Raw genomic sequence first — 12,724 nt, 5'->3', positions numbered from 1 at the left:
GAGACACTTTTCAGATAAAAACATAATGAAGGCTGCTGGGTTTCGCTGCAGAAATAAGAAGCGAGTCGACAGTCAAAGTCTCCAGAAGAACTGTGGCTGCTTCTGCAAGATGCTCAGTAACACTTCCAGCTCATTTCCTTATAAACCTGCACACACTGCACCTCAGATACTGCTTTATTTATTTAAAGTGAAGGATCGTCACATTAAATATCGACTTTGTTTCATTTATTACTGTTTACTGCTCTTTATAGGATTCTTTAAATGTAGAAACATTTAATTTCATTATTTTTGAAGGCATCTTTGCTCTACAGCACAAATTAAATATTGAGCTAGCTGGTTGTTTGATTTATACATTAGGTGCTTATACATTAGTAGTTTTGTTGGCAGATTAGCAACTAGCTACATACACTCACCAGAGGCCCCAACAATCCCTGCTATTCCCTGCCAAGTTTAATTATTCTTCAAAATGCCACTATACACACCACACAGGTAGGAACTAAAGTTGGGAGTGGGGAACCGAGGAAAATCATTTGAGCGAACTGTTTGGATCTGTTGCTTTAATGCGTCATACCTAATTTGCATATAATTAAAAAAATCTCAGTTCAAAAATCAGTTTTGGTTGAGTCATGTTTCCATGCCATGCACGTAAATCCAGAAAAGTAATATTTATTGCTTTGTCGCTTGATAGTGTGAATGGATTTTTCCTTTAAGAGTTCACGTGTATGAAATCATGTTTTACCTCGCTGGCTTTGGTCTTGGTTTCCTCGAGTGTTTGGACGAGCTCCACGTTGTCCAGCATGTTGCCCGTGGACGTGGCGAGCTCTCGGAGCAGGGAGTCTTCCAGGTCTTTGAGGAGACGCTTGTTCTCACTCGTCTCCTGGATCAGACGCTCCCTCTGTTCCTCCAGCTCTTTCCGTTCGAATCCCACGATGACGCTCAGCAGCTGGTCCTCCAGACCTTTTAACGTAACTGATCACACACAAACACTAACACCTTCAGAACACTGTTCAGAAAAATATGTTAGTATGATCAAAACGGATAAATTGACTGATTGACTGATTGGGCCGTATTCAGAGTTGAGTTGAGTGTGTGCAGTGAGGATTTAATACTACAATTACACACATCAATATTCAGACCTCAAACATAACTACAGATTTAAACACTGTTCAGAGGTTATGCGAGAGTTAAGCATGTGGGGGCGGAGTTTGTCTAAAACAGAGACGTGGACTTGAACATAGCCCTATATATGAAGCCCACGGTCTTTCTCTTCCTCACCGGTGTAGTTGATGACCATGGCTTTGCCAAACACCGCTGGTGAGTATTTGGGATTTGCCAGTTTGGTGTTGAGGTACAGTTTAAAGTTAGGGTCGTAGTCAACCTCCTTGTCTCCCAGCACAATGACCTGCCGTCCCTCAGCTCCTTTCACGTTCTTCTCCAGAACGTTGTCGATGACGGGGTCGATGTACTCATCCACGTCTTGAAACAGGAAAGGAAAGCCATACTTGATTGCCATCTCCAACTGCTTCAGGAAATCTGGATCATTAAAGGAGGAGATCTGCAAATAGAAATAACAGTAAATTATGTCTTATACCCAAGCTCCATCTAGGGGCCAGAAACCATCATTACAAGTAAAAACTACTAATGCTAATCACTCGGACGTGAAAAATAATAACTTTTTTTAAACAATGTATTCAGGTTGAATAAGTTTTTTTTAGACATTTTACTGAAGGTGCACAGATTTATACATTTTTAAAACATCAGGACAAAAATTTACACTCTAATTCAAAAACAGATTTATTTATTTATTTAATACTTTTAACTGTTTTTTTTTTCATTTAATAGAATTAATATGAAGTAGAACAATTAAACAATTAACTCAATGTCATTCAAGCCATGAATAATTGCGTGAGTGCAAAGAGTGCAGAACTATAAATATTTACACTTATATATATGTAAATTAATTTTACCAGTCTACTAACAGGTTTTTAATTTAACATTTAAAACGTTATGGCAGTTTTAAATAATGTGGCTAAAATATCGAACTGTGTATAGTGTATAAAGTTTAACTTAGTAGTCAGAGATTTGATGCTAATCTGTAATATAATCTGTTTTCCACCAGAGGGCGCCATTAAAACACATAGCAATTATCATGAGGCTTCAATATAACGTGTAAAGGGAAATCAACATGGCACATGAACAATGTAAAAGGTGAATTATGTACAAAAAATGACCAATTTTGATGCTATTAAATTTGACTGATTCTGAGAAAAAAAAAAGTTGCATTTTTGGACAGAAAAAAATACTTTGCATAGTAGAAGTGGAGCTTTTTTAAGCTATCAATTAGGGTTATTAGGGTTAAAGTTATTGTAGTTGATGCTATTAGGTGTAGAATTTTAGGGGTAGGGTTATTAGTGTTGAGGTCATTAGGGTTAGAATTGTTATGGTTGGAGTTATATTTGTTAGGGTTGTGGTTATGAGGGTTAGATTTATAGTCGGGGTTATTTGGGCTAGAAATTTTAGAATTATTAGGGTTACACTTTGAGTGTGTTAGAGTTATTAGGGTTATTATGGTTTGGATTCTTAGGATTTGGATTAGGGTTATGAAAAATATGGTAACGCTTCACGATTTTGCGTGTCATCCTTGCGCAGGGGCCATGCTAATCTTCTCTGTATCGTTCCAATTTTAGTATATGTGCTGCCGTAGCAAGCACAAACCCATCATCTGAAGGGCCCCTATAAGTGCTGAGGTTCCTAACAACGTTTCCTGTTCATGGTGAGTGCAAAAACACACAAAGTTCCTTCAGGAGAATCAAAGAACTGACCTGAATGCACACACACTACATGGAGTTTAGGGATAGAATGATTCCTCAAAATAACAATTAAAAGCTTCAAAATTCTAAACGTTTTTCATTTTCTGTCTCAGACCGCAGAGGTGCATGCTGGGAGTATGGAGATTTGAGCAGTTGCTGGTGCTCTGGTTGGTTCCCTGTGTGGTGATGTAATCAGTCCTTTGTTCTCGTGATCACACACACACACACCGTCCCCTCCCCCTCGTCTCCCTCAGCGTGTGTGTGTGTGTGTGTGTGTGCTTCCTCTCTTGCTGAGCTGACGGCCGTATCACCAGCTGCAGCACAACACACAGCTCAGAGACGTCCTGAGGCCGTCCTCTCTGAGAACACACACCAAACATCCCGCACGTGCTCAGTCTGGACACGGCGTCGGGGAGAGAACGCGAAAAACACCACACATTAGCCGCCATCTTGTTTCTCGTCTTTCTAGTCTGCAGGGTGTCGTACTGCAGTCTGCCTTTAGAGGGCCGAGATAAACATCGACACACTCCTGTACGTTTAAAACCTTCAACCAAACCATCAGTAATTACTTCTAAATAATTAATAACATACAACAACTATATTACACTTTATTAAATTGTTAGAGAATTTATGTGATTTACAGCAAAATTGCAGCTTCCCCCAAAAACACAGCTACAAAACACACTAATGTTAAACACTGATTTAGCATCGGCCTGGTCATTTAGCATCAGAATCAGAGCTAGAATTTATTTATTGTGTGTTAGAGCTCAGAGTTTGGAGCTTTAGGGTTATTGGGGTTATTTAAAGTTGTTTTAGAGTTAGTGTTAAAGCTTTTTAGGGTTTACGTTATTTAGAGGATTATAAGATTTTTAGATTTAGGATTCTGGGTTGTGACTGGAGTTATTAATGATTAAACTCTATATTACACACGTAGTGTGTGAAGTGTAGACAGGAGGTCTGCAATTTTCTAAATTTGTTACAGTGATGGAAAATAAAATTCAACTTTATCAACCTTATTAAACATAAATAATGTCACCTGCAAACAAATAACAATTTAATAAAAATGGAGAGGTGGAAAATTCAGAAATATAAAAGGCTGGGATACGAAAGAAGTTTGAGAACTTCTGCTATAGAGCACCCTACATGGTAAAGTTTTTCATGAAGACTTTAATTTTAAAATTGCATAAAGTTTCTCACAAAGTAAAAAAAAATCATGATCAAGTTAAAAAAAACAACAAAAACAGGAATCTATGGCAGACCCCAGAACGCTTAAGTGCTTTCAAGTGCTCTAGCACCATCAACAGGCCAAATGTGGACATACAGTTGCAATAATAAATCTGCAATACTGTGGAACCATGATTCCACTTTCCTCTCAATCTTTGGCTCATGCTGGGCTCAACCTATACCAAGTTGTAAATTTACACCATCTTGGATTTTCTGCCATTTTAAATATTTTCAAAAAATATTTTTTTCTAAAAGCTTTTTCTACTACATTCTTTTTTCATGTTATCACAAAATTTGGATAACAGCTTCATGAGACAAACGTTAAACAAGCAAGGAGGACACGCAAAATCGTGAAGCGTTAACATATTTTTCATATTTTCATATTTTAAACAATTTTTCATTGTTAAGTTAAAAAAAAAAAAAATCAGGAATCTATGGCAGTCCACACAACGCTTCTTGCACTTTTTATGAAATTTGGCTCAGTGATAGAGGACAGTCTCAGCTACATTACACAGCAATTTTGGTGTACTCCGCTCTAGCACCACCAACAGGCCAAATGGGGACATACAGTTGCAATAATAAATCTGCAACATCGTGGAATGCCAAAGTTGACAAAAAGGAAGTCAGGGCATATCTCAACCACAGCGTGATAAATTTAGAACAACGATAATACGTGAGTGACGGTCCACGACCTAAGGTAGTAGGAGAAATTTTGTCTGAATTCACCTCTAGGGGGTGCTATAATCTAGAAATGAGTCAAACTGCTAATAACTTTTAAACTGCTCAACATCAAGTCCTGATTCTTCTTTAGCTTGATTCCTTGGACGGTACCTGAGTGTTCTGCATGGAACGAATTTCGAATTTGCCAAAGAGGAAGTTTGCCGTTTTCATTTTACTTCAAAACTTTTTTTTTTCAATCATCATGAAATTTAGCTAACAGCATCGTGGGACCGACTTGAACAAAAGATGTTTCTTGGATCTTTGAAATGCAGGATGGTTTGTAAATAACCTGCAAACAAATTTGATGGATAATTCCCCAAACAAGAAGTGAGGGCATGTCTTCCCAACGCTTTTATGTAATAACGCCAAATTTGGCACATATGTTTAGCAACATGACCTGATGTTAGCAAACAAGCTTAGCAGTCATTTACAACTTGGAATGGCTACTGAAAACAGAAAATGAGGCAATATCTCAGCAATGGCTTGTCGTAGTGCCATAAAATTTAATATATATGCTTGGGGAAAAGTACTGATGGTCCCCATGGCTACTGGTCTTTCTCCGTCACTACGGAGTGGAGTCAGAAGGTGCTCGGCCCCCAGACTTTTAGGGTTCCAGTTAATGTTTTAGGGTTAGGGTTGGTTTTTCAGGGTTAGAGTTATTAAACAGTGAAAAACATGGTAACGCTTCACGATTTTGCGTGTCATCCTTGCGCAGGGGCCATGCTAATCTTCTCTGTATCGTTCCAATTTTAGTATACGTGCTGCCGTAGCAAGCACAAACCACACACCTGAAGGGCCCCTATAAGTGCTTAGGTTCCTAACAACGTTTCCTTTCCGTGATAATAGCGAAAACACACAAAGTTCCTTCAGGAGACTCGAAGAACTGTCCTGATTGGACACACACACTACATGGAGTATACAGATATAATGATTCCCCAAATTAACCATTAAACGCTTCAAAATTCTAAACATTTATCATTTTGTGTCTCAGACCGCAGAGGTGCGTGCTGGGAGAATGGAGATTCGGGCACTGGCTGGTGTTCTGGTTGGTTCTCTGTGTGGTGATGTAATCAGTCCTTTGTTCTCATCATCAACCCCCATCCCTTCCCCATTGAGCCACAATTTTAAGAAAAATCGGAGCCACCAACTGAGGTAAAAACCAAATTTGACAACTTCTGCTGTAGAGCACCCTACATGGTAAAGTTGTGTTTTTGATGAAGACTTTAAAATTGCATAAAGCTTATCACAATGTAAAAAAAAAATCACTACGTTAAAAAAACAAAAACAGGAATCTATGACAGTCCACACAACGCTTCTCGCACTTTTTAAGAAATTTGGCTCAGTGATAGAGGACAGTCTCAGCTACTTTACACAGCAATTTTGGTGTACTCCGCTCTAGCACCACCAACAGGCCAAATGGGGACATACAGTTGCAATAATAAATCTGCAACATCGTGGAATGCCAAAGTTGACAAAAAGGAAGTCAGGGCATATCTCAACCACAGCGTCATAAATTTAGAACAACGATAATACGTGAGTGACGGTCCACGACCTAAGGTAGTAGGAGAAATTTAGTCTGAATTCACCTCTAAGGGGTGCTATAATCTAGAAATGACTCAAACTGCTCATAACTTTTATACTGCTCAACATCAAGTCCTGATTCTTCTTTAGCTTGATTCCTTGGACGGTACCTTAGTGTTCTGCATGGAACGAATTTGGAATTTGCCAAAGAGGAAGTTTGCCATTTTCATTTTACTTAAAAACTTTTTTTTTCAATCATCATGAAATTTAGCTCACAGCATCGTGGGACCGACTTGAACAAAGGATGTTTCTTGGATCTTTGAAATGCAGGATGATTTCTAAATAACCTGCAAACAAATTTCATGGATAATTCCCCAAACAAGAAGTGAGGGCATGTCTTCCCAATGCTTTTATGTAATAACGCCAAATTTGGCACATATGTTTAGCAACATGACCTGATGTTAGCAAACAAGCTTAGCATTCATTTACAACTTGGAATGGCTACTGAAAACAGAAAATGAGGCAATATCTCAGCAATGGCTTGTCTAGTGCCATAAAATTTAATATATATGCTTGGGGAAAAGTACTGATGGTCCCCATGGCTACTGGTCTTTCTCCGTCACTACGGAGTGGAGTCAGAAGGTGCTCGGCCCCCAGACTTTTAGGGTTCCAGTTAATGTTTTAGGGTTAGGGTTGGTTTTTCAGGGTTAGAGTTATTAAACAGTGAAAAATATGGTAACGCTTCACGATTTTGCGTGTCATCCTTGCGCAGGGGCCATGCTAATCTTCTCTGTATCGTTCCAATTTTAGTATATGTGCTGCCGTAGCAAGCACAAACCACACACCTGAAGGGCCCCTATAAGTGCTGAGGTTCCTAACAACGTTTCCTTTCCGTGGTAAGAGCGAAAACACACAAAGTTCCTTCAGGAGACTCGAAGAACTGTCCTGATTGGACACACACACTACATGGAGTTTACAGATATAATGATTCCCCAAATTAACCATTAAACGCTTCAAAATTCTAAACATTTATCATTTTGTGCCTCAGACCGCAGAGGTGCATGCTGGGAGTATGGAGATTCGGGCACTCGCTGGTGTTCTGGTTGGTTCTCTGTGTGGTGATGTAATCAGTCCTTTGTTCTCATCATCAACCCCCATCCCTTCCCCATTGAGCCACAATTTTAAGAAAAATCGGAGCCAACAACTGAGGTAAAAACCAAATTTGACAACTTCTGCTGTAGAGCACCCTACATGGTAAAGTTGTGTTTTTGATGAAGACTTTAAAATTGCATAAAGCTTATCACAATGTAAAAAAAATATCACTAAGTTAAAAAAACAGGAATCTATGGCAGTCCACACAACGCTTCTTGCACTTTTTAAGAAATTTGGCTCAGTGATAGAGGACAGTCTCAGCTACTTTACCCAGCAATTTTGGTGTACTCCTCTCTAGCACCACCAACAGGCCAAATGGGGACATACAGTTGCAATAATAAATCTGCAACATCGTGGAATGCCAAAGTTGACAAAAAGGAAGTGAGGGCATATCTCAACCACAGCGTGATAAATTTAGAACAACGATAATACGTGAGTGACGGGCCACGACCTAAGGTAGTAGGAGAAATTTTGTCTGAATTCACCTCTAGGGGGTGCTATAATCTAGAAATGACTCAAACTGCTCATAACTTTTGAACTGCTCAACATCAAGTCCTGATTCTTCTTTAATCTTGATTCCTTGGACGGTACCTGAGTGTTCTGCATGGAACGAATTTGGAATTTGCCAAAGAGGAAGTTTGCCTTTTTCATTTTACTTAAAAACTTTTTTTTTCAATCATCATGAAATTTAGCTCACAGCATCGTGGGACCGACTTGAACAAAAGATGTTTCTTGGATCTTTGAAATGCAGGATGATTTCTAAATAACCTGCAAACAAATTTGATGGATAATTCCCCAAACAAGAAGTGAGGGCATGTCTTCCCAACACTTTTATGTAATAACACCAAATTTGGCACATATGTTTAGCAACATGACCTGATGTTAGCAAACAAGCTTAGCATTCATTTACAACTTGGAATGGCTACTGAAAACAGAAAATGAGGCAATATCTCAGCAATGGCTTGTCGTAGTGCCATAAAATTTAATATATATGCTTGGGGAAAAGAACTGATGGTCCCCATGGCTACTGGTCTTTCTCCGTCACTACGGAGTGGAGTCAGAAGGTGTTCGGCCCCCAGACTTTTAGGGTTCCAGTTAATGTTTTAGGGTTAGGGTTGGTTTTTCAGGGTTAGAGTTATTAAACAGTGAAAAATATGGTAACGCTTCACGATTTTGCGTGTCATCCTTGCGCAGGGGCCATGCTAATCTTCTCTGTATCGTTCCAATTTTAGTATATGTGCTGCCGTAGCAAGCACAAACCTCACACCTGAAGGGCCCCTATAAGTGCTTAGGTTCCTAACAACGTTTCCTGTCCGTGGTTAGAGCGAAAACACACAAAGTTCCTTCAGGAGACTCGAAGAACTGTCCTGATTGGACACACACACTACATGGAGTTTACAGATATAATGATTCCCCAAATTAACCATTAAACGCTTCAAATTTCTAAACATTTATCATTTTGTGTCTCAGACCGCAGAGGTGCATGCTGGGAGTATGGAGATTCGGGCACTCGCTGGTGTTCTGGTTGGTTCTCTGTGTGGTGATGTAATCAGTCCTTTGTTCTCATCATCAACCCCCATCCCTTCCCCATTGAGCCACAATTTTAAGAAAAATCGAAGCCACCAACTGAGGTAAAAACCAAATTTGACAACTTCTGCTGTAGAGCACCCTACATGGTAAAGTTGTGTTTTTGATGAAGACTTTAAAATTGCATAAAGCTTATCACAATGTAAAAAAAATATCACGAAGTTAAAAAAAACAGGAATCTATGGCAGTCCACACAACGCTTTTTGCACTTTTTAAGAAATTTGGCTCAGTGATAGAGGACAGTCTCAGCTACTTTACACAGCAATTTTGGTGTACTCCGCTCTAGCACCACCAACAGGACAAATGGGGACATACAGTTGCAATAATAAATCTGCAACATCGTGGAATGCCAAAGTTGACAAAAATTAAGTGAGGGCATATCTCAACCACAGCGTGATAAATTTAGAACAACGATAATACGTGAGTGACGGGCCACGACCTAAGGTAGTAGGAGAAATTTTGTCTGAATTCACCTCTAGGGGGTGTTATAATCTAGAAATGACTCAAACTGCTCATAACTTTTAAACTGCTCAACATCAAGTCCTGATTCTTCTTTAGCTTGATTCCTTGGACGGTACCTGAGTGTTCTGCATGGAACGAATTTGGAATTTGCCAAAGAGGAAGTTTGCCATTTTCATTTTACTTAAAAACTGTTTTTTCAATCATCATGAAATTTAGCTCACAGCATCGTGGGACCGACTTGAACAAAAGATGTTTCTTGGATCTTTGAAATGCAGGATGATTTCTAAATAACCTGCAAACAAATTTGATGGATAATTCCCCAAACAAGAAGTGAGGGCATGTTTTCCCAACACTTTTATGTAATAACACCAAATTTGGCACATATGTTTAGCAACATGACCTGATGTTAGCAAACAAGCTTAGCAGTCATTTACAACTTGGAATGGCTACTGAAAACAGAAAATGAGGCAATATCTCAGCAATGGCTTGTCGTAGTGCCATAAAATTTAATATATATGCTTGGGGAAAAGAACTGATGGTCCCCATGGCTACTGGTCTTTCTCCGTCACTACGGAGTGGAGTCAGAAGGTGTTCGGCCCCCAGACTTTTAGGGTTCCAGTTAATGTTTTAGGGTTAGGGTTGGTTTTTCAGGGTTAGAGTTATTAAACAGTGAAAAATATGGTAACGCTTCACGATTTTGCGTGTCATCCTTGCGCAGGGGCCATGCTAATCTTCTCTGTATCGTTCCAATTTTAGCATATGTGCTGCCGTAGCAAGCACAAACCACACACCTGAAGGGCCCCTATAAGTGCTGAGGTTCCTAACAACGTTTCCTTTCCGTGGTTATTGCGAAAACACACAAAGTTCCTTCAGGAGACTCGAAGAACTGTCCTGATTGGACACACACACTACATGGAGTTTACAGATATAATGATTCCCCAAATTAACCATTAAACGCTTCAAAATTCTAAACATTTATCATTTTGTGTCTCAGACCGCAGAGGTGCATGCTGGGAGTATGGAGATTCGGGCACTCGCTGGTGTTCTGGTTGGTTCTCTGTGTGGTGATGTAATCAGTCCTTTGTTCTCATCATCAACCCCCATCCCTTCCCCATTGAGCCACAATTTTAAGAAAAATCGGAGCCACCAACGGAAATAAAAACCAAATTTGACAACTTCTGCTGTAGAGCACCCTACATGGTAAAGTTGTGTTTTTGATGAAGACTTTAAAATTGCATAAAGCTTATCACAATGTAAAAAAAATATCACTAAGTTAAAAAAACAGGAATCTATGGCAGTCCACACAACGCTTTTTGCACTTTTTAAGAAATTTGGCTCAGTGATAGAGGACAGTCTCAGCTACTTTACCCAGCAATTTTGGTGTACTCCGCTCTAGCACCACCAACAGGCCAAATGGGGACATACAGTTGCAATAATAAATCTGCAACATCGTGGAATGCCAAAGTTGACAAAAAGGAAGTGAGGGCATATCTCAACCACAGCGTGATAAATTTAGAACAACGATAATACGTGAGTGACGGGCCACGACCTAAGGTAGTAGGAGAAATTTTGTCTGAATTCCCCTCTAGGGGGTGCTATAATCTAGAAATGACTCAAACTGCTCATAACTTTTAAACTGCTCAACATCAAGTCCTGATTCTTCTTTAGCTTGATTCCTTGGACGGTACCTGAGTGTTCTGCATGGAACGAATTTGGAATTTGCCAAAGAGGAAGTTTGCCTTTTTCATTTTACTTAAAAACTTTTTTTTCAATCATCATGAAATTTAGCTCACAGCATCGTGGGACCGACTTGAACAAAAGATGTTTCTTGGATCTTTGAAATGCAGGATGATTTCTAAATAACCTGCAAACAAATTTGATGGATAATTCCCCAAACAAGAAGTGAGGGCATGTCTTCCCAACACTTTTATGTAATAACACCAAATTTGGCACATATGTTTAGCAACATGACCTGATGTTAGCAAACAAGCTTAGCATTCATTTACAACTTGGAATGGCTACTGAAAACAGAAAATGAGGCAATATCTCAGCAATGGCTTGTCGTAGTGCCATAAAATTTAATATATATGCTTGGGGAAAAGAACTGATGGTCCCCATGGCTACTGGTCTTTCTCCGTCACTACGGAGTGGAGTCAGAAGGTGCTCGGCGCCCAGACTTTTAGGGTTCCAGTTAATGTTTTAGGGTTAGGGTTGGTTTTTCAGGGTTAGAGTTATTAAACAGTGAAAAATATGGTAACGCTTCACGATTTTGCGTGTCATCCTTGCGCAGGGGCCATGCTAATCTTCTCTGTATCGTTCCAATTTTAGTATATGTGCTGCCGTAGCAAGCACAAACCACACACCTGAAGGGCCCCTATAAGTGCTGAGGTTCCTCACAGCGTTTCCTGTCCGTGGTTAGAGCGAAAACACACAAAGTTCCTTCAGGAGACTCGAAGAACTGTCCTGATTAGACACACACACTACATGGAGTTTACAGATATAATGATTCCCCAAATTAACCATTAAACGCTTCAAAATTCTAAACATTTATCATTTTGTGTCTCAGACCGCAGAGGTGCATGCTGGGAGTATGGAGATCCGGGCACTCGCTGGTGTTCTGGTTGGTTCTCTGTGTGGTGATGTAATCAGTCCTTTGTTCTCATCATCAACCCCCATCCCTTCCCCATTGAGCCACAATTTTAAGAAAAATCGGAGCCACCAACAGAAATAAAAACCAAATTTGACAACTTCTGCTGTAGAGCACAATGTAAAAAAAATCACTATGTTAAAAAAAACAAAAACAGGAATCTATGGCAGTCCACAGAACGCTTCTTGCACTTTTTAAGAAATTTGGCTCAGTGATAGAGGACAGTCTCAGCTACTTTACACAGCAATTTTGGTGTACTCCGCTCTAGCACCACCAACAGGACAAATGGAGACATACAGTTGCAATAATAAATCTGCAACATCGTGGAATGCCAAAGTTGACAAAAATTAAGTGAGGGCATATCTCAACCACAGCGTGATAAATTCAGAACAACGATAATAAGTGAGCGACGGTCCACGACCTAAGGTAGTAGGAGAAATTTTGTCTGGATTCACCTCTAGGGGGTGCTATAATCTAGAAATGACTCGAACTGCTCATAACTTTTAAACTGCTCAACATCAAGTCCTGATTCTTCTTTAGCTTGATTCCTTGGACGGTACCTTAGTGTTCTGCATGGAACGAATTTGGAATTTGCCAAAGA

General features: G+C 39.6%; 1 protein-coding gene and 6 non-coding genes across 7 annotated transcripts in view; all 7 read right to left on the bottom strand.

Moving 5' to 3' along the window:
* Positions 1 to 12,724, bottom strand: part of dnah10 (dynein axonemal heavy chain 10) — a 226,809-nt gene that overhangs the window by 12,763 nt on the left and 201,322 nt on the right. Inside the window, exons 63-64 of the mRNA XM_053229195.1 lie at positions 1,276 to 1,555; positions 740 to 969 (exon numbers count right to left, since the gene is read on the bottom strand). Coding sequence (XP_053085170.1) covers positions 740 to 969; positions 1,276 to 1,555 — 510 coding nt within the window. The remainder of the gene's footprint in view (positions 1 to 739; positions 970 to 1,275; positions 1,556 to 12,724) is intronic.
* On the bottom strand, positions 2,605 to 2,711 carry LOC113537220 (U6 spliceosomal RNA). Its single transcript, XR_004577170.1, has one exon. It is a non-coding gene; the product is annotated as a U6 spliceosomal RNA (small nuclear RNA).
* On the bottom strand, positions 5,425 to 5,531 carry LOC128317361 (U6 spliceosomal RNA). The gene has a single exon (XR_008300874.1). It is a non-coding gene; the product is annotated as a U6 spliceosomal RNA (small nuclear RNA).
* On the bottom strand, positions 7,003 to 7,109 carry LOC128317353 (U6 spliceosomal RNA). Its single transcript, XR_008300866.1, has one exon. It is a non-coding gene; the product is annotated as a U6 spliceosomal RNA (small nuclear RNA).
* Positions 8,577 to 8,683, bottom strand: LOC128317432 (U6 spliceosomal RNA). The gene has a single exon (XR_008300945.1). It is a non-coding gene; the product is annotated as a U6 spliceosomal RNA (small nuclear RNA).
* LOC128317416 (U6 spliceosomal RNA) lies at positions 10,150 to 10,256 on the bottom strand. The gene has a single exon (XR_008300929.1). It is a non-coding gene; the product is annotated as a U6 spliceosomal RNA (small nuclear RNA).
* LOC128317431 (U6 spliceosomal RNA) lies at positions 11,722 to 11,828 on the bottom strand. Its single transcript, XR_008300944.1, has one exon. It is a non-coding gene; the product is annotated as a U6 spliceosomal RNA (small nuclear RNA).

Source organism: Pangasianodon hypophthalmus, chromosome 24 (genome assembly GCF_027358585.1).
Source record: "Pangasianodon hypophthalmus isolate fPanHyp1 chromosome 24, fPanHyp1.pri, whole genome shotgun sequence".
Classification (NCBI taxonomy): domain Eukaryota; kingdom Metazoa; phylum Chordata; class Actinopteri; order Siluriformes; family Pangasiidae; genus Pangasianodon; species Pangasianodon hypophthalmus.
This window is presented reverse-complemented; position numbering and strand designations above follow the sequence as displayed.